The sequence below is a fragment of the Myotis myotis genome, unplaced genomic scaffold (assembly GCF_014108235.1).
Source record: "Myotis myotis isolate mMyoMyo1 unplaced genomic scaffold, mMyoMyo1.p scaffold_m19_p_10, whole genome shotgun sequence".
Taxonomy (NCBI): Eukaryota; Metazoa; Chordata; class Mammalia; order Chiroptera; family Vespertilionidae; genus Myotis; species Myotis myotis.
This window is the reverse complement of record NW_023416314.1, coordinates 55379696-55400432: the sequence shown is the minus strand read 5'-3', so window position 1 is coordinate 55400432 and position 20737 is coordinate 55379696. Positions and strand designations below refer to the sequence as shown.

Here is a 20737-nt window from a genome sequence, read left to right as displayed (position 1 = left end):
TGTGACATTTTGACTTGAGAATCAAAGAACTTCAAAATCTAGTCCTTAATGTTTTTACAAAAGAGTGTTCTTGAGAATATCATTAACTTTGAGTCCTGCATATCTATACTAATAAAAGGGTAATATGCTAATTAGGCGAACATCTTCCAGACAACCTTCTGGACATCCTTCCGGACAAAGCTGCAGCAGCTGCAAGGGCCAAAGCTCAGGCAGCCACGGAGGCTGCGTGGGCCCAGGCTCAGGCAGGCAGTGGCAGCAGCAGTGGGGTCATGGGGGCAGCGCCTTCCCCTGATCCACCAGGTCGCCTCCCGCAGAGGGAGGCCAGACTATGGCTTAGGCTGGGGGCCAAGGCACAGGCAGTTAGGGGCGATCCGGCTGGTGGAGGAGCAAGTTAGGGGCGATCAGGCCAGCAGGCAGAGGCAGTTAGGGGGGGATCAGGCAGGCAGGCAGAGAGGTTAGGGGTGATCAGGCAGGCAGGCAGGTGAGTGGTTAGGAGCCAGAGGTTCCAGATTGCAAGAGGGATGTCTGACTGCGGATCGGGCCTAAACCGGCAGTCGGACATCCTCCGAAGGGTCCCAGATTGGAGAGGGTGCAGGCCGGGCTGAGGACACCCCACCCCCGTGCACGAATTTCGTACACCGGACCTCTAGTCTTATATAATATTCTACTATCAACAGTATACTGAACAAATGTCTTATAGCTTCATCTAATGGAAACATCTTTAATCTCTATTGGGAACTTTCTCAGTCACGCATAGTTTATTTGAAATCTAAAAGTTCTTTTGGTTCTGTCAGACTAAAATAGGTTATTAAAACTAGAATTTTATACTTACCTGATCCTCCTTTTGTCAAGTATTTGTTCTTTGCATAAAGAACAGAATCTAACATAGATTCGAAAAGAAGAAAATAACCCTGCAGAAAACAGAAAAAAAAAAAAATTGAGTTTGGAAATGTGTAATATCCTTACAGAAAGATCAGTTTAAATATCTGCCTACTCTTTTAATAAAAATATATATACTTTGTCTATGCCACAAAATATTCTGCAAAGTTTGAAATTATTTTTTGTAATAAGTTCTCTACATAATAATTGTAGAAAACCAGGCCAGGGTATAAAGTGAATCCAGAAAATTTATTACGGTAGAATCTACTGAACCATTTTTTATCTGAGCTTCTACTTTCTAGACTATTGTTTCTTTCTCATTAAAGAAATGTTTCAGATGGAAATTGTTGACAACACCTGTAACTCTCCAGAATATTGCAAAATTAATCTAGAGTGGTTCTTAAGATTTTGCTCTCGGGGGACGTCTGGATGCATTTTGATTGTCACAAATGGGGATGGGGTGGAGGGATGCTACTGGCAACTGGTAGAGATAGCCAAGGATGCTGATGAGCATCCTATAATGCACTGAAAAGCCCCCATAACAAAGAACTATTTGGCCCCAGATGATATATCCTGGTTGATCTGTCCTGGTCTAGAACATCATTTTCCAAACAGTTTTCATGCCCCAGTGACTTTCTCTTTGGCTAAAAAAAAAAGGGGGGGGGGGGCGGGGGCGGGGAGAGTTGGCTTTAATACAAGAGATTTGAGAAAGACCAGATGCTAGGGATTCATAGTGCACATTGGCACAATAAGAGTTCTAAGAAGTGTTAAGGTAAAGAGCACTGAGGAACATATTTTAACCACTCTTTGACTAGACACCTCTTTTTTTCTATTTAACAACTATCAACACCTTGCACAGCTAGTGTTGTTTGAAACACAGCCCCAATACACTCCAGATTTTAGAGAACAGTAATGAATCCTCTGCCAAGATAGGAAAACCATAGGTCAAAAGAAAAGATAACTTGTCCCTACTGGTGTCACAAGCACAGTGCATTCTAACAGTATGCTATGGTTTATTAAATAAATGACAAAGTAATCATAAGTGAGAGGTTAATGCCAGTTTCAGTTAGTCTTTCTCCTTCTAGGGGCCCATCCGCCAACAGCCCTGATAAGCAAGGAAAATTAAGTGCTCGGTGCAGAGCTTAGCACATACTACATCTATTGGTTAGGGTGAACCAATATGAATTTTACCCTGATGTTAGCATTCTAACTCAAAAACTGTTCTCACTCATTTGCTTTGTGTACAAATAACTGTTTGACAGGATAAATACAACTGCCTTTAACAACAATAAAGTTTTTTTTAATGGTTTCTCTAGAACAAGAAAATGCAAATCCGAATGGATAATCTTCCCAAGAGATTAACCGCACATTTAAATTACAGAAAATACAGCTCTCATGCTTGAATCACTTATGAAGGAAGCTAATTAAATTGCCGCTAGCAACTCTATTTTGGCATTTACCCCCAACACACTAATTCATTGATAAGAAAATAATTGCCTACAAAAGAAAGATTTTGCAACAAAGCTTTTACCAATCTATTTACATTAGGAAAATTAAGGATTTGGTGGAAAGTCTTTCTCTAGATAGATTTCTTCAGTAATATGTCTAACTCTTACAAGTTAGTTCCCCTTTAACATCATTTGTGTATTCAAAGCATAAGAGATTTTTGGAATTCAAATAAATCTTTATCAATCTGACATGACATACAGATCTATGCACACAAATGCTAATAAATAAGCATTCATCAACTGACTAAGGTGAATAATAATTTATGCTAAGAAATTATTAAAAGAGGAGGCATCACCCTGGCGATTTTTGCTCAGTGGTTAGTCAGCCTTCAGATCAAAGGGTTGTGGGTTCGATTCCAGTCAAGAACATATTACCTTAGTTGCAGGTTCCCTTACTGGGGTACCTGGGGAGGCAACCAATCCATATATCTCTCTCCTATCAATGTTTCTTTCTCTCTCTCTCTCTCTCTCTCTCTCTCTCCCCCTTCCACTCTTTCTAGAAATCAATGGGGGGGAAAAAAACACATCCTGAAGTAAGGATTTATAACAACAACAACAAAACAACAAAAGAAGAGGCATCCATTTGCCCTACAAGGAAAAGATCAGCTGATAAAACATGTTAATAGGCTGAAAAAAAAAATGGTTCCTATTTGTAAGAGTGCTGAAGGTTTAAAGAAAAAATAAAATAAATTCACATTTTGGTACAAATTAAGTACTCATGATATGCCAATCATTTTTGGAAGGGGGTATTAAAAACTGTTACTGATTTGGCACTGTGTCAAAACTGTTTCTAGTATTACTCTTTCAAAGCAGTTAGCTAAATCTAAGTATTTTGCTTCCATATGCTCAAATACCATCTTACTTTCATGTATTACAAACCAAAAAAAAAGTCTTTAATCAACAGGTTAAAGTACATCCTTCTAGCAACACGTTCCTTTATCGCATTTAAGATAAAGATATTATTAGCCATTCATCAGAGATTAAATTACACTGTATTTTAAATTGATATTATGGTCAATACCAATGGTATAGTGGTTGAGAGGATGGATTCCTGGATTTAATCCCAGATGAGCCCCTTTTTCTATTGGCTAAGTTAACATCATTATGCCTCAGTTTCTTCATCTGTAAAGTGACAGTGACAATGACATTGTATTTCATATAGCTGTTGTGAAGATTAAAATGTTCATACATGTAAAAGGTTTAGAACAATAAATTTTACTAGCCCAGATGAAAAAAATTAAGAGCTATGTAAAAAACATATTTGTAAAGGCTAATCAGAATTCTGAAATTATGTTTAATATTAGAGAATAAAGGTTTACCAGACTGTCCAGATTGATGTATTAACATTTATTTAGTGAAGAGTCTTATATTACAATCCAGAGTAAGAAGTAAAATTCCTTTTTCCCCAGGAGTTAATCAGAACACATTTTCTTGTGTCACTTCTTTTTTCACATCAGCCAAGACTATGTGTATGTATATACACACCAAAATATGTAGTAATATATATATCTATAGATACATCTGCTAAAAAATTATTTAAAATTAATAAAATTTTTAAAACCCTATCAAAACAACTTGATCAATTGGACACATTAGAGACAATTCCAAGATTCTTCTTAAAAAGATAATCCAGGGATTTTTCCCCTCCCCTGGGCTAAAAAATCAATTTTACTTAGTACTCTGAACTGGTATTTATAAATTAAGACTTTCCCATCCATTTGCTTTCATTTAATAACATAAAAACCAATAGGCATTTTCCTACTTACCCCTTCATGATTACCTTAGCTAAGATTAGAATCCTGATAAGATAATATTAGAGATGGTTTCTAAAGTTCTAACTATTTAAAACAACCTAATTTTCAGATGAGAGAAATCAGTCCTAGAGAGGTTAAGTAACTTATTTTAAGTCATGTTGATGGAAAAATAACACTGGACAATTTTTAGCATCTCTTACAAAACAGTGGCCTTAAGATTCAATTCCCAATGCTGCTAAACTCAATAGTGAGATAGACTGCAAACAAACAAAAGAAAGGAATCATCATCCCTGGCACCAAAAATACCTTTTCATAAATGCCATGTCTTTGCTTCTCATTTTTTAGAATCAGCCAACACAATAGGGTCAGAGAATTTATGAAAGTAAATGATCAAATGCTCTTCCTGATATATGTAAAGAAAGCATTCAGCACAGTGCCTGGCACAGAGTTAACACACAGACCATATCACAGAGCTCTTTAATTCGGTGGAAGTCACTATATGGGAGTCAACTACTAGAAGGTAGAACTAGACTAAGCTATATAGAAGAAGGACACAGCAAGTCTTTTCCCATTTTTTTTTTTTATCATTTTTGCTCTTCACTGGTGTATAATTAAAAAATACTGCCTGGTCGGCATGGCTCAGTGGTTGAGCGTCGACCTATGAACCAGGAGGTCACTGTTCAATTCCCGGTCAGGGCACATGCCCGGGTTGTGGGCTCAACCTCCAGTGTGGGGCATACAGGCAGCCGATCAATGATTCTCTCTCATCGTTGATGTTTCTCTCTCTCTCTCTCTCTCTCTCTCTCTCTCTCTCTCCCCCCCCCCCCCTTCTTCTCTGAAATCAATAGAAATCTTTAAAAAAAAACCAAACTTTTGTCTGGTGGGTGTTGGTCAATGGTTGAGCATTGACCTATGAACCAGGAGGTCACAATTCAATTCCTGGTCAGGGCACATGCCAGGTTGCGGGCTTGTTCCCCAGTAGGGGGCATGCAGGAGGCAGCTGATTAATGATTCTCTCTCATCACTGATGTTTCTATTTCTCTCTCCCTCTCCCTCTCCCTTCCTCTCTGAAATCAATAAAAAAATATTTTAAAAACAAACAAAAAACACGATACTTTCCTCTAGAAAGTATGTGTTTTGCTTTCTAAAATTAAAAATTTCAAATAATAGTGGTGATGACTGTTAAAGTTCATTATGTTAAATGTCTTTATATGAATCATCTTATTTAATTCTTCCCTAAAGCACATTATTATTTCCATTTAACTGATAAGAAAACAAAGCTTAAAAATGTTAAATTACAACTTAAAATAAGAGGACTTAAAAAACAGCTCATAATCATGGAAACAGCTGAATCAGCCAGGATGTGAACCGTGGTGTAAAAACACAGGCCAAGTTCTGAATCATTATTTTATGTTGCTTCTTAAATTGATTTGCTGGATTGAAAATGAGATTTAGTATGTGCATTGTACTAGTTATAATTAAGTACTCAAATGTTCTGAAATAAAAAATTTCCCATAGAGCATATTAAACAAGAATTGAATTTACAGTAGATGTATGATTCATAGTATTTCAAATTGATAGTTTAGTTGGCAACTATTACCACCATTTTATTGTAAAAATTATCAATTTAGGAAAATCAATTGAAGTACCAGAATATATGTAGAATCAATATATGATATTTGTGAGCTAAATTAATATACCTAATTAAAAATATTAACAGATGAGAAGATTCATATAATATTGTTAATGGTTATTGTCCTTTCTCTCAACTTTCCACTTTGCTAAACTTCATTTTACTATAGGCTCCCTCCGTGACAGTATAGCCTTTAATTTCCTGGGAATTGTCCTTGGTTCTGACCAAGTCATTCATTACTGATACCAGAAGGCTTTGCTCCAAATGCCCTGCTCAAGACTGTAATTTCACAGGCTGCTGCTTCACCTGTAGGGGTGCCATCTGGAAGAGAATTATAGTTGGTATTTTCTCCCATAATGCTCATGGGGCATTCTTCTGTCCAAACTGACATTTACTTTTCAAAATTAAAGTTTGCATTTACACTTAAAAAAATTAATTACTAAAAAAGGAATACATTGATTAAATCTGAGCTAAAAACATTAACATTAGTCATTAAAATGAGAACCTTATTTCCCAGTTCATATCTTCTCGTAATAAACGAAACTTGTGATATCTTCAGAATAAGTTTCTTTTGTTGTCTTAATTTTTTCCCATTCAAATAACTGAATTACTGATATACCCTTAGGTAGAATTAACTATTTAAAAGAGCAAGGCAAGGGAGAAGCACAGGTACAATGAAGAGTGAATCTGTAGAAAGTTTAGTAACAAATAGTCAATAATCTCAACTTAAAGATAAAAATAAAAGATTACTTCCAATAAATAAACAAGCCTACAAAATCTAATTCCTAATTCTTAGTATGTTTCTGAAGTATAATCAATATTCGGTAACATTTTTTCCAATATTATTATAAATTCTATAAGACTTACTGTAGATAGAATTTTATCCAATTTAATTAGGACTACTAGTCATTTGTTAGTGGAAAACAGTATACTTTAAGTAAAAATATATAAATGCAAATTTGTTTAACAGTACCCTCTGAGCATGGATCAACTGTTTGGAATCCTCACCATCTTCCTTGCATAATAAACCTCACTCAAAATGAATTGTAAATAATTTCCAGTTTGGGTTATTTTAAAATAGAAAAAGACTTATTAACCAATGTCACCCCAATAAATTAGATAAAAAGTAAAAAAATAATAGAAAAAGAATTTGAGGCCATTTGCCAAGTGAAGAGTCCCTGAATTTAATAACTCTCACCCTCCCACACCTACTTTTTCAGAATTTGTTTTACTGATTATTTTATTCAACATTTTTTACAATCCTGTTCAATATTTATGTTAGTATTAGCTGATTTTACATAAATAAGCAGGTAAACAATGCAATAAGCTCTTGGTAAATGCATAACCCAACTGATAGGACAAAACAGGAACAGCATACTGAAGGTAACTTATTAAATTTTAATGTTTAAGGTAGCCATAAGAATCTAACAGGTGTTTTACAAAATTAATGCAGAACATCAATTCAATTGCACATCCATGTGACAAAAAATACTATAATGATTTCACCTTTCAAGGAAAGTGTTCTTTGACGCCCAAGATTAGGTTAGGTAGCCTTTATAATATCATCTAAATTGAAGGCTGTTATTAACAATGCATAGAAATTAGATCTTTAAAGCAGGGTTTCTCAATCCTGGCACTATTGACATTTGGGGTCACATAATACGTTATTGTGGGGACTGTTCTGTACATTGTAAGATGTTCAGCAGCATCCCTGGCTTTACCTGCTAGAGGCCAGCAGTACTCTCCTCCTGTTGCTACCCTTTCCTTCCCCCATTGTAACCTAAGATGTTTCCAGACATTTTCTACTGCTCAAATAACCACAGGAGCGCAAAATTGGACAGCCTCCCTCCATGGAGAACCACTGCTCCAGAGATATCCAAAGAAGTAATTAGATAAGCATTTTCTCCCATCTACAGTGCTATTAGCTAAAAATGTACAAAACTTAAAATTTTACAGGATGTGTCTGATCTTGTCTGATCTCAGATTTTATAAGGATGTAAAGTTACCTCTTTTTATTTCACTATTATATTTATAATAGCCTTAGATATTGAACACCTGAATTGCAAAGATTTTTAGTGATTTCCCCAGTCTATAATTTGATGCTTTCATTTTAAAATGTACTGATGCTAATCACTTCATCAGAAATATAATGAAGCTACATGAGTTTTAAAAGTAATTATGCAAAAATAGGTTATTAAAAGGAAGAGTTATATGCCTAGTTATATATGTATGCAATAATGTAAACAGAACACATTCATATCTGTTTATAAATGCTTAGAATAGTACACAATTCTAGTACACAATTAATTAGAAAAATGATAAAGTAGACTAAAGGGCCAAAAATATTATCTCGGAAAAAACACAATACCTCAGAATAAAAAAGAAGCCAAGCTTAATCAAGATTAGATAACAACCCTAAAACACATAAAAATATCCGATGTGCCTGGCCAGTGTGGCTCAATGGTTAAGCTTTGACCTATGAACCAGGACCTAGTCATGGTTTGATTCCTGATCAAGGCACATGCCTAGGTTGCAGGCTCAATCTCCAGTAGGGGGCATGCAAGAGGCAGCCAATCAATGATTCTCTATCATCATTGATGTTTCTGTCTCTCTCTCCCTCTCCCTTCCTCTCTGAAATTAATTTAAAAAATTTTTTAAAAAATCTGATGCAAAAACTGACTATTGAAAAGGGAAGCAAACAATTCCTATAGGTAGAAACTGCATTATTATTCTTTTAGTACTTAGTAAAACAAGCAAACAATAAATATTTAAAAGACTAAATGATCCAATGGACAATTATATAACATTTCACCGAAGGATTGCAGAATACACATTTATATTCTAAGTGAATGTGGAACATTCAATGAGACATCATATGCTGAGCCAAAAAACAAATCTGAACACATTTAATGGAATGATAACATATATAGTATGACCTATGATATCAACCAAATCAAACTAGAAATCAGTAACAGAAAGATATATAAAAAATTTCCAAAAACCTAAAATTAAACAACATGCTTCCAAATAATTTGTGGATTAAAGCAGAAATCACTAGGGTAATATTTTGCATTTAATAAAAACAATTGTGGGATGTTGCTATAGCCGTCATAAAGGGAAACCTGAAGGTTTAAGAGTGGTGGAAAAAACAAGGTATAGAAGAAAAATATGTAGAGTATGCTTACCTGCACTAAATATAAGGGTGGGGTTTGTAACCTGTTTTGTTCACTGCTTTATCCTGCCTAGGGCAATGCCCAGCAAATAGCAGCCACACAATATTTGTTAAATGAATGAGTGTCCCAAAGGGTGGGACGACACATACATATTTAAAATAGATTAAAATATTTCAGGTAGGATACACTAGAAACTAGTAACCGACTTTATTGGCAGATTCAAGGTAGGTCCTGAGTGGTAGGAAGGGGCAAAATTTGTAACTTATACGTATTATTACATAGTCCAAAACCAAATTTTATATATATATCACAAATATTTGTCAGAGCAGCTCCTACTTCATTATTATTTCACTAATCACTAGCTTCAATGCAAGAAAAATGAGAATAATGGTAATAACTACCACTTATTAAGAGCCTATTCTGTGCACTTGCTATTGTCCTGCATGATTACTTCCTTTTCCTCCTCTCATCCCTTACAACATACAGTTCTCATTTTTCAATGGCATGGACTTGTGGAGAACATAACTCAGAACAAGAGCTAATTTCCTCTGCATATTCTTCGAAGAGTTTGAAACACATTTATTAGTTTAAGTCGTTCCTCCACTAGATGGCTCACTTAATCAACAAAAGACTGACCAGTCAAATTAGCCCTTTTCCCCAAAGCTAACTGTCCAATCAGCAAGTTTACAAAAAAGAAAAAGTAAATCACCTGGAGATCTTTCCAAATGTACATGTGGACCTTACTCCAGAATCACAGAATCAGTTCCCAAGGACAAGGGTAGAAGATGAATCTGTTTTTCTAAAACAACTAGCCTGGCGCACAGATTCATCCAGGGCATGTCCGGCCCGTCTAGCCCAGTCCCAATCGGGGAGACAGGGGCCAGCTGGAGAGGGGCCACGGGAGGGCTCCAGGGCCAATCAGCTGGACCCCAGTAGCAAACTAACCTACTGGTCAGAGCGTCTGCCCCCTGGTGGTCAGTGCGCATCATAGTGACTGTTCGAACAGTGAAATGAATGGTCAAACACTTAGCATATTAGGCTTTCATTATATTGGACTAGAGGCCCAGTGTACGAAATTCGTGCACTGGGGGGGGGGGGGGCAGTCCTTCAGCCCAGCCTTCACCCTCTCCAATCTGTGACTGCTGGCTCCCAACCGCTCGCCTGCCTGCCTGCCTGACTGCCCCTAACCACTTCTGCCTGCAGGCTGATCAATGCCTAACTGCTCCCCTGCCGGCTCGATCGCCCTGAACTGCCCTCCCCTGCCAGCCCGGTCGCCCACAACTGCCCTCCCCTGCCAGCCCGGTCGCCCACAACTGCCCTCCCCTGCCGGCCCGGTCGCCCACAACTGCCCTTCCCTGCAGGCCTGGTCACCCCCAACTGCCCTCCCCTGCCGGCCATCTTGTGGCTGTGGGCACTGCAATCTTTGAGGGCGGGTCAGTCAATTAGCATATTCCCTCCTAATCGACTGTGGGTGCCACCTTTGCAATGGTGTAAGGGTCAATTAGCATATTCCCTCTTTATTAGGTAGGATTCCCAACCTCCACGGTGGTTGATAAAAATCATTAATTATAACCGGATATTCTCTTAAAAATACCATTACATTATTAGATAGCACTTTATTAAAGAAAATGATGTTAAGGTACCCACATATAACAGAGTGATTCTATAATGCTTATAAATTATATACTTTTAAGGCTACAGAAAAGATGAACAACATTAACAGTCTGATTCAGAATTTAAGAACAAGGTCTCATTCCATTTCCAGCAACAATGCATTTCAAGAGCTAATAATCCTCTAAGTACAACAAATATGATAGAAGAAATAAAAAGAACATCTTGTTAGATGCATCAGTAAGCTGGCTTTCACCTTGAGAGCATTTGCTAAACCTAGTGAATGAACATAGGAAAACAGGAGACAAAACCCCAAACTGGATATCCTTCAAAAGTCAAATGGTTAAGCCATGGTGCATCCATATCATGGAATACTACTCAGAAATAAGGAACATACTATTGATAGGTACCATAATTTGGATGAATCTCCAAGGAATTATATTAATTTTAAAAAGCCAATCCCAAAAGTTCACATAATACATGATTCCTTTTGTACCACATTCTTTACGTGACAAAATTATAGAAATTGAGAACAGATTACTGGTTGCCAGAGATGAAGGTGAGAACTGGAAGAGGTAGGTGGTGTGGCCATAAAAGGACAACAGGTGGGATCGTTATAGGGATGGAACTGTTCTGTTTCTCAATGGTATCAATATTAAGATCCTGGTTGCTCTACTGTGTAATAATTTTTCAAGATATTCTCATTGACAGAAACGAGTAAAGAGTATAAGCGATCTCTGTATTATTTCTTATAATTGCGTGTGATAATCTATAATTATCTCAAATAAAAGCTTAATTGAAATAAAAATTTATAAAACAGATAATCAAATGCAATATGTGGACCTAACTCAGACCCTGATTCAAAAAAATGAAGTGTAAAAACAAAATAAAATTCATGAAACAATCAGGGAAATGTGAACACATACTAGATATTAAGGAATTTTTCATGTAACATGGAATTGTGGCTACACTGATAATTTTGTTAGGCTTCACAATAGCATAAGGAATATATGTATTTTAAAAGTCCTTATTGGTTAGAGATAGCAAGAAAAGGGTAATAGCATGGAGACAGATAAAACAACAAAAAAAGGGCAAATGCTAATAAGTTAGATGATGAGTGCATGAAGTGCATTGAAACATTCATTCTATATTTTTTTACATTAAAAATGTTCCTTAGTCAACTGTTTTTATAATATTAAAATTAAATGCAATGGCTTTGCCTGCCGGGGTCCAACCCCAGCAGGTCCAGGGGTCCCCAAAGGTGTAGACGGAGTCGGCGAAGAAGGAAGGACACGGAGACAGTGTTCAGTTGATCAGCAGCCTAGCCAGGATCTCCAGCCAAGTTCTGGTCTGGATCTCCAGCGAAGTTCTGCTGTTTATTGTCTTGTTACATCCGTATTTATACCAGTTGATTTTAATCCTGTCAATTTCTATTACAAAGGTTAGGGTGTTTCTTATCTCCATTCCAGGGAGTAAAGATTATGTAGCTTAAGCATGATTGTTTGTAGTGATTAACTACCCGCCTGGCACTTAGTTAAGGAGTTTCATCCCCTCCCTGACTCCAGGGAAAAATTCCTACCTGGGGAAACAACCTTTCTCGGAGAGGTGACCTTGGTTAAAACACACAGCGCTAAGGGGAGCAAACATATTAAGAACAGTATGCTATATACGCCAGGTCCCTTGAAACATATGCTGTGCAGATGTTTCTTTCCTGCAGCGACTGTGTCAAGCAGCAAGGATGGACCGGCTTCCGGCATTTGCCTTTACTGTATCATTCATTATCCCAGGTACATGGCAATATGGGGGGGGGGGGGGGGGGAGTGCAAATCATTTAAGGTAAAACCCAGGCATCAAAAAATTTTCCACAGATAATTTCCTTGGAAAATAGATAGCATAACATTAAAGAGTACTAAACACTCAAAATACACAAGAACAAAGCACCATGAGTGAGGGGCAACAGAAACAATAGCAAAAGCAGTCCTATGTCCAATACTGCAATCAAAAACACAAAATGTAAAATAAGTATGTTATGATTCATTAAATGAAAAGAAGCTTGAAGATAATAATAATAAGCGAGCAAAATTTTAAAAGAACCAAAAAAATTCCTAAAACGAAATTGAAATAAAAAACTCAATGGATGAGTTTAACTAATTATTAGAAATAACTTTAGAGCCCTAGCTGGTTGGGGTCAGTGGATAGAGTGTCAGCCTGCGGACTGAAGTGTCCCAGGTTCAATTCTAGACAAGGGCACATGCCCAGGTTGAGGGCTCAATCCCCAGTGGGGGGCATGCAGGAGGCAGCCAATCAATGATTGTCTCTCATCATTGATGTTTCTCTCTCTCACTCTGCCTTCCTCTCTGAAATCAATAAATTTTTTTTTTTTAAAGAAAAAAAGAAATAACTTCAGAAAGAATTAGTAAATTGGTGGACTAAAATGAAAAAAAATTATCCAGAGTGCAGCCCAGAAAGTCAAAACATTAGAAACTATAAAGGAGGTTAAGAGGCATTAAAAAATCAACACACTGTTTCATGTACAAAAGAGTAGCAATGATGACTGTCACTGGCTCCAGATTGGAACTTAACACTACATTAAATCTGAACATTTCAAAATCTCCCTGAAACTCCAGCTATTTGGCTAAAATTATGTTTATTCAAAATTTTCAGCGGTAATGAGGAACGGCTTCTTGGTGGTAGTGCTGGCAGGAGATGGTGGTGGTGTAATTTTTTTTTTGGCAGGGCGGCGGGGAGGATGGGCAGGAGAGAGGAGACTGAGTCCACAGGCCCCTTATCCATAATTATAAAATAAAACAGATTATTTTTAATTTTTTTGATAAATTCATTTAATGAAAATATATGTATCAAATACAGTTGTTGGTTATTGTGTGCGTCTTTTTTTAAAAACATATTTTTATTGATATTAGAGAGGAAGGGAGAGGGATAGAAACATCAATGATGAGAGAGAATCATTGATTGGCTGCCTCCTGCACCCCACTACTGGGGATCAAGCCTGTAACCTAGGCATGTGCCCTTGTCCAGAACTGAACCTGGGACCCTTCACTCCGCAGGCCAACGCTCTTATCCACTGAGCCAAACTGGCTAGGGCTGTTTTGTTTTTTCTAAATATATTTCTTTTATTGATTTCAGAGAGGAGGGGAGAGGGAGAGAGAGAAACATCAATGATGAGAGAGAATCATTGATCGGCTGCCTCCTGCACATCCCCCCATTGGGGATTGAGCCCACAACCCAGGCATGTGCCTTTGGCCAAAATTGAACCTGGGACCCTGCAGTCTGCAGGCCAATGTTCTATCCACTGAGCCAAACTGGCGAGGGCTCAAATATGGTTTTTTACAAAAGTTTAAAACTGTCTAAATGATTAAAATTTTATCTATGTAGAAATACTATATACCTTATCTTTGTCGAATTGGCATATCAATAAGTCAAATCAGTTGTCAAATAACATTAGTTTTACTTTACACATTTAAAAATAAATATTCTGCTTTGACTTATTTCAAAAGTAAATTATAATAAGTCCTTATTAGTATTTGGAGTCTTTTACACAAACATATTTAGGTCTCTAAAACTTAGAAAGTAGAAAAATAATACAGTAATTCTTTATTATGACTTTAAAAAGAAAAAAAAAGTTGATTTATGCTTTTTCAAAAAAGATTATGAATGGCCAGTAAATAAGGGCTATTTCAGAATCAAGTACCACAGAAAAATTACAGCTGCTTTTAAAATAATGCCACCATTCTACCATTTATCAAATAAAATTAAATGCAGAAAACTGCTATCTTACTGGGGTTTTTTAAACCAATAAAAGCACTTTTTCTACCGATACTTACCATCCACTCAGATATAATAACATCCACTTTTTCTACAGGAAGATGAACTTCTTCAATCTTTCCTTTAATTAGTATGATAGTATCTTCAAGTTTATTTAGTCTGAAAATTACCATAATGAATTAAATTAGTATGTTAAACAGATTCTGAAAACTAGTTAAATTACATAATTTCTTGACAACTTTTCAAATTATTTTGTGGAACTGAAAGTATATTCAAAGTTTATTTCCTGGGCATATAATTACTTTTTGGTCACTTCATGAATGCCCAGGATTATTGTTAGTTAATAATGCAATACAGTGAACCAATATTTAAAACTTCATCCTGAGCCCTGGCCGGGTGCCTCAGTTGGTTGGAGCGTTGTCCCCTACACCAAGAGGTTGTGGGTTTGATTTCCAGTCAGGGCACATGGTCAAGGCACATACCTAGCTTTCTGGTGGTATGGGAGGCAACCGATTGATGCCTTGATATCTCTCTCTCTCTCTCTCTCTCTCTCTCTCTCTCTCTCTCTCTCTCTCTCCTCTCCCTTCTTCTCTTTCTAAAAATCAATAAAAACATATCCTTGGGTGAGGACTTAAAAAAAACTTCATCCTGAAAAGAAATTCTAATTTTATCGAGAATATATGTCAATAAAGTTACTAGGTCTTTTGTTTAAGGGAGGGGTGGAGACAGACTGACTAGCCAACAAAAGTATGTTTTAAAGGGAAGTGTGTCATATTGAAGAGAGAATTAGAAGCCAGAAGCCCTTACTTTGAATCCCAGATTCTCTAGCACTTGTCAGCTAAGTGATCTTCAGCGAATTATAATAACCTCACAGAGCCTATGTGCTCATGTGTAAAAGAGAATAATGATACCTGCCTATCCATGTCACGACTTACTATGAGAACCAAATATTTCTGAAAGCTATATATATCTTCAAGCACTACATAATGGTAATGATATCATCATAATAACAATGTGATGTATGCTGTATAAAACTTGAAATTGTGCTCCAATCATAAATTAATTTTGTCCAATGACATTCATTTGGTATTTTTACATGTTTGATCATAATATTAGCACAGACTTTTCACCCTCTCTTTTGTAATATGAAATAAGTAACGGAGTTAAAGAGATCATATCAAAATGCTAAAAGCAAGCTACTAAATTGATAACTAGTTAAATAAATTCTTAATCATCAAAGGACGTATATGTCAATTATAAAGGATTCTTTTTCCTGCTAACAAAAAGGAATTTCCCATCTCAACTTCATTGAGGTATTTTTAACATAAAATACATTCATTGTAAGGGTAAATTTTGTTGAATTTTAAAACTGAGATACTTGGGTGGCCTCCATCATCATCAATATATAGAACATTTCTATCTCCTCAAAAAGATTCATAGGTGCTCCTTCCCAGAAAATCTTCCTATCTACAGGCAACTACCGATTTTCTTCCCTTCCATTATATCTTAGTTTTGTATTTTGAGGAGTTTCATATCAATGGAATCATACTGAATGTATCCTTTTGTGTCTGGTTTCTTTCAACAGGCATACCTTTTAGATTCATACATATTTTTGTGTATATAAGTAGCTCATTCTTTGTTATTGGTGAGTAGTATGTCACTGCATGATAAAATACAATTTTATTTATCCACACCACTGTGAATGGAATTCTGGACTGTCTCCAGCTTTGAGCTATAAAGAATAAAGCTGCTATAAATATTTGTGTGCAAGTAGAATTGCCCTATCGAATGGCAGTGTATAACTAATATTTTAAAGAAACTGCCAATTTGTTTTAAAAAGTGCATGTACAATTTTACATTCCCACCAACAATATATGTGCATTCATGGTTATTCAAATCCTTGTCAACATTTAGCATTATTAATATTTTAAATGTAACTGCATGGTGAGATTTCACCATTGCATTTTCCTAATGACCAAACATATTTTTAATATGCTAAATGGTCATTTTCCTGTACTGTCTTTGTGCAAATTTTTTGCCCATTTTAAAACTCGGTTCAGTTGTAACATTATTATTTAGTTTTAAAGAGTTCTTTACATGTTCTGGATAAAAACCTTGTCAGATTTATGTATAGTGAAATGGAGGTGGGTGGGATTCTAAAATAAAATAGATTCATTATAGTTCTTGTTAGTTATGAATATTATAACATATTTTTATGTTTCATACACTTAATGTGTGTTATATTTCACACAAAAGTTAAAAAAAGGATGCCTATATCATATTTAAGTTTTTTCAAGGGAATATTTCATATAATTCTTTCTGACAAAATTGCTACAATTGCATACTATTGACTGAAACATTTAATAAGGCTTTAACAGTTACAAACACTTCAAAGAAAACAAAAGCAAGCTTCTTAAAAGAGAAAATTTTTCCCATTGCCTAAAAATATCTTCAGAATGCTTATGCAGAAACAAGATGTGCTCTGTAAGAGGCCATCTGCTCAGGCTGTTTATTGTCTCCTACAAGTCATAATCCTATTTGCATCAGTAATTACTTGTTCAAATATAAATATAGCGGGAAAGATTAAGATTTCAGGGAATACACAGAAAATAAATGACAAAGGCCATAATTCCCAGTAATTCTGTACTAAATAGCTTAATACAGATATTATTTACATAGATAACCTCTTTCATGAGACTATTTACCTTAATCACCATCTAATATCTCATTCATGAAAAAAACTATAGATTTTACTTACTGTTCTCAAGCAGCTCCTCACTAAACCTTACTTTAGCATAAAAACATTCTAAATGAATTCTATCTCTGGAAACACCTGCTCAAATACTACCATAGCTTTAATCTATAGAAATATGACATTGCAATAAAAAAAGGTACCTTAAGTAAATCTCTTAACTAATCCAACAGGCAAAGAAATTACTAATTTTTTAGTGTAAATTTGTTAGAAAAATCAACACTTTCCTATCTCATAAGAAGATCATAGATAACTGTCAGTTCTTCTCTATCCCCTCTTATGTCTTCTTAACATAAAAACATCTCCCCTTTCTTTAACTTAAAAGGGAGGAGAATTGGGTAGGGAAGTAAAATTGGCTCCACTAGAGAGAATGAATGACAGAGAGCTATGGAAGGCAAAGACAAAGAACAAATAACTGAGTCAGTTACATGCAGATGCATTAATTCAGGTGGGAAATGTAAAAATGTGAATTAAGGCATTCACACAGTTATTGGGTAATGGTGCTATCTATTCCATATACCTGAAGCCATGAACCAAGATAAACTAGGATGACAGCATATTTAAAGTAAACATGAAGATTCCTGATGTGCACCTGGTATCTGACATGGATTTACACTACGACTGGTCACAAAACAAGTATGTGCTGCCTATGTGACCAGCCCTTTGAAAACTATGAACTCTAAAACTCAAGCCAACTTCCTTGGGAAGAGACATCTTACAAGTACCTCTGAAATTCACAGGTACAGAGAAAAGTATATCTGTACTCTTACAGAGAAAGAGGGATTACTTGGGAGCCTGTACATGACCTCTTTCGTGATGGCTCCCCTTTTCTTGCTGCCCCTGGACTATATCCTTTGCTGTAATAAATCTCAGCTGTGAATACAACTTTATATTGAGTCACTGAGTTCTTCTAGGGAGCCACTGAACTAGTTAAGTAGTCATGGGACCCCCCAAGACAGGACCACTGAGTGGACAGGACATTAAGGAGTTGGTAGGGTGGGAGAAGAAATGATTTTAGCTTCCCTGTAAGGTGCCTTGGCAACCTTCATTAGAAATCTGTGTCTTCTGAGCAGCAAAATATTTCTGTCATTTTAGCCTCATCAGTGGTTCAAAATTCTGTTCAGTTTAAACTGACTTTTCTGTAATTTCTATTAAATTTAGAAACAAAGCCCTAGCTGGTTTGGCTCAGTGGATAGAGCGTCGACCTGCGGACTCAAGGGTCCCAGGTTCGATTCAGGTCAAGGGCACATGCCCAGGTTGCGTGCTCAATCCCCACTGGGGAGCGTGCAAGAGGCAGCCAATCAATGATTCTCTCTCATCATTGATATTTCTATCTCTCTCTCCCTCTACCTTCCTCCCTGAAATTAATAAAAATATATTAAAAATATTTAAAAAAATAAATTTAGAAACAAAATATAAAGGAACATCCCTTACTTTAAGAATTTTATCCTTGCCGAAACCGGTTTGGCTCAGTGGATAGAGCATCAGCCTGCAGACTGAAAGGTCCCAGGTTCGATTCCGGTCAAGGGCATGTACCTGGGTTGCGGGCACATCCCCAGTAGGAGATGTGCAGGAGGTGGCTGATCGATGTTTCTCTCTCATCGATGTTTCTAACTCTCTATCTCTCTCCCTTCCTCTCTGTAAAAAAATCAATAAAATATATTAAAAAAAAAAAAAGAATTTTATCCTGATATATTTTGGTATCTTGTTCCCCATCATATATATATATATATATATATATACACATATATATATATATATACACACACAAACACACACACACACACACACATATATATAATATCACAACTCTTTAAATCATTATATTGTTACTTTATTTTTCTAAAAAGCCTTTACTCACCATCTAGCATGTATCAATTTGCTAGGTGTTAGGGATAAAAAGATTAAGAAGATAAAGCTCCTATCCTAGAAACTAAAGAAGGACACATAAGCATAACAACAGATCAAAATATTCTCTTGGCTTTTCTTAATGTTTCATTTCTAACAGTATCCTAGACACAGGCAATATAAAATATTTCATCTTTAATGTCATACTGAGATTGAAAATACTGCATTGCAGCTACATGATAGATCAACCTTCTTACGAAAACTCCTCTGCAATAACATTCAAAAGTCTGAATGAGCAAGTCCATGACAGAGCTGATGAAAAACAACCAAAATAATACTAAAAATATTACCAGAAGCTACCTCTGCTTCCTGAGCGTGAAAATGTACAATTATCTGGCGATTGAATGGCTTTGCTATCCTTAGGTAAGTTTATGTTTCTGAAATGATCATTCACTGCAGAGTTCCAACTATGACAGCAAGAATAAAAAACAATTTCTCATTCCTTCTGTGTATCACATTGAGTTCTATTTGGTCCTGCTAATATAACACCTTTGAACATCTATATTCTTCTTTATACATGTCTGCCACCTCAGAACTATAAGTCTTACCTTCTTCTTTTTATTTATATTTAATACATACTATACATATAAGCCCTAAGATATATACATACATATATATGTATATATATATATATCAGTTTATTAAAAAAACAAAACTTACTCCATTCTAAACTCATTTCTTTAGAGATGTTAGATCTCTTTTCTAAACAGAGAAAAGTGATAAAAATGATTTTGAACACAATTCAAGGATTGTAAATGGAATACTTTTAAAAGAATAATGAAAAATGCATTTAAAAAGTATCCACCTTTTAGCATGTCAAGTGTTTTTAAAGATGTAACCATATGGAGTTTTATTGAAATTCTGCTCTGTACAGATTTCTGACAGAGAAAGAAGCTTCAGAAGAGCTAAAGACAACTCACAGTCTGCTAACTGGAAGAGCTGTTTTCACTGAATGATGGTAGTTCTAGGAAGCTACAATCTATAATAATAAAAGCATAATATGCTAATTAGACTGGACAGCCAAATGACCTTCCGGACATCATTCTGGATGACCTTCCGGACAAAGCCGCGGCAGCGGGGGCCAAGGCAGAGGCGGGCGGGGGCCAAGGCAGAGGCAGTTAGGGGCTATCAGGCAGGCAGGCAGAGGCGGTTAGGGGTGATCAGGCAGGCAGGCAGAGAGGTTAGGGGCAATCAGGCAGGCAGGCGAGCAGTTGGGGGATGATCAGGCAGGCAGGCAGAGGGGTTAGGGGAGATGAGGCAGGCAGGCGAGTGGTTAGGAGCGATGAGGCAGGCAGTCTGAGTGGTTAGGGGTGACCATGTAGGCAGGCAGGCAGGCAGGCCAGAGGTTAAGAGCCAGCGGTCTTGGATTGCAAGAGGGTTGTCTGACTGCCGGTTTAGGCCCGATCCCTACAAGGGGCCCCAGATTGCGAGAGGGTGTAGGCCTTGCTGAAGGACCCCCCGCCCCACACAAATTTCATGCACCGGGTCTGTAGTATGCAATAATAGACAACTGTAAGAGACTTTGAGAGCAGATTTCAAGGGAGGAGAGTGAGTACAGAATAAAACTGGCTAAAGTTTAAAATTTTATAGTATAAGGGAATGGATTTAATCTTTATAAGAATCTTATGAGAGATACTACCATGAACTTTATAAATGAAGGAACCAGGATTTGAAGAAGTAATTTGCCCATTATTATAAAGCTAGTAAGTGAAAAAGCCAAAATTAGAAATTAAGTC

The 20737-nt window shown here is 36.5% G+C and overlaps 1 protein-coding gene across 12 annotated transcripts in view; it reads right to left on the bottom strand.

Annotated features, from left to right (window-relative positions):
* PRMT3 (protein arginine methyltransferase 3) overlaps positions 1-20737 on the bottom strand; it is a 92242-nt gene that overhangs the window by 47889 nt on the left and 23616 nt on the right. For 10 of the 12 annotated variants that reach the window (XR_004970461.1, XR_004970454.1, XR_004970457.1 and 7 more), the window contains exons 10-11: positions 14401-14500; positions 833-911 (exon numbers count right to left, since the gene is read on the bottom strand). Coding sequence is in view for 5 of the 12 variants with exons in the window: in XM_036325656.1 (XP_036181549.1) it covers positions 833-911; positions 14401-14500 (179 nt within the window). In the remaining 7 variants the exon portion in view is untranslated. Of the gene's footprint in view, positions 1-832; positions 912-3408; positions 3510-14400; positions 14501-20737 lie in introns of all 12 variants that reach the window. The other 2 variants (XM_036325657.1, XM_036325658.1) reach the window with 1 other exon arrangement.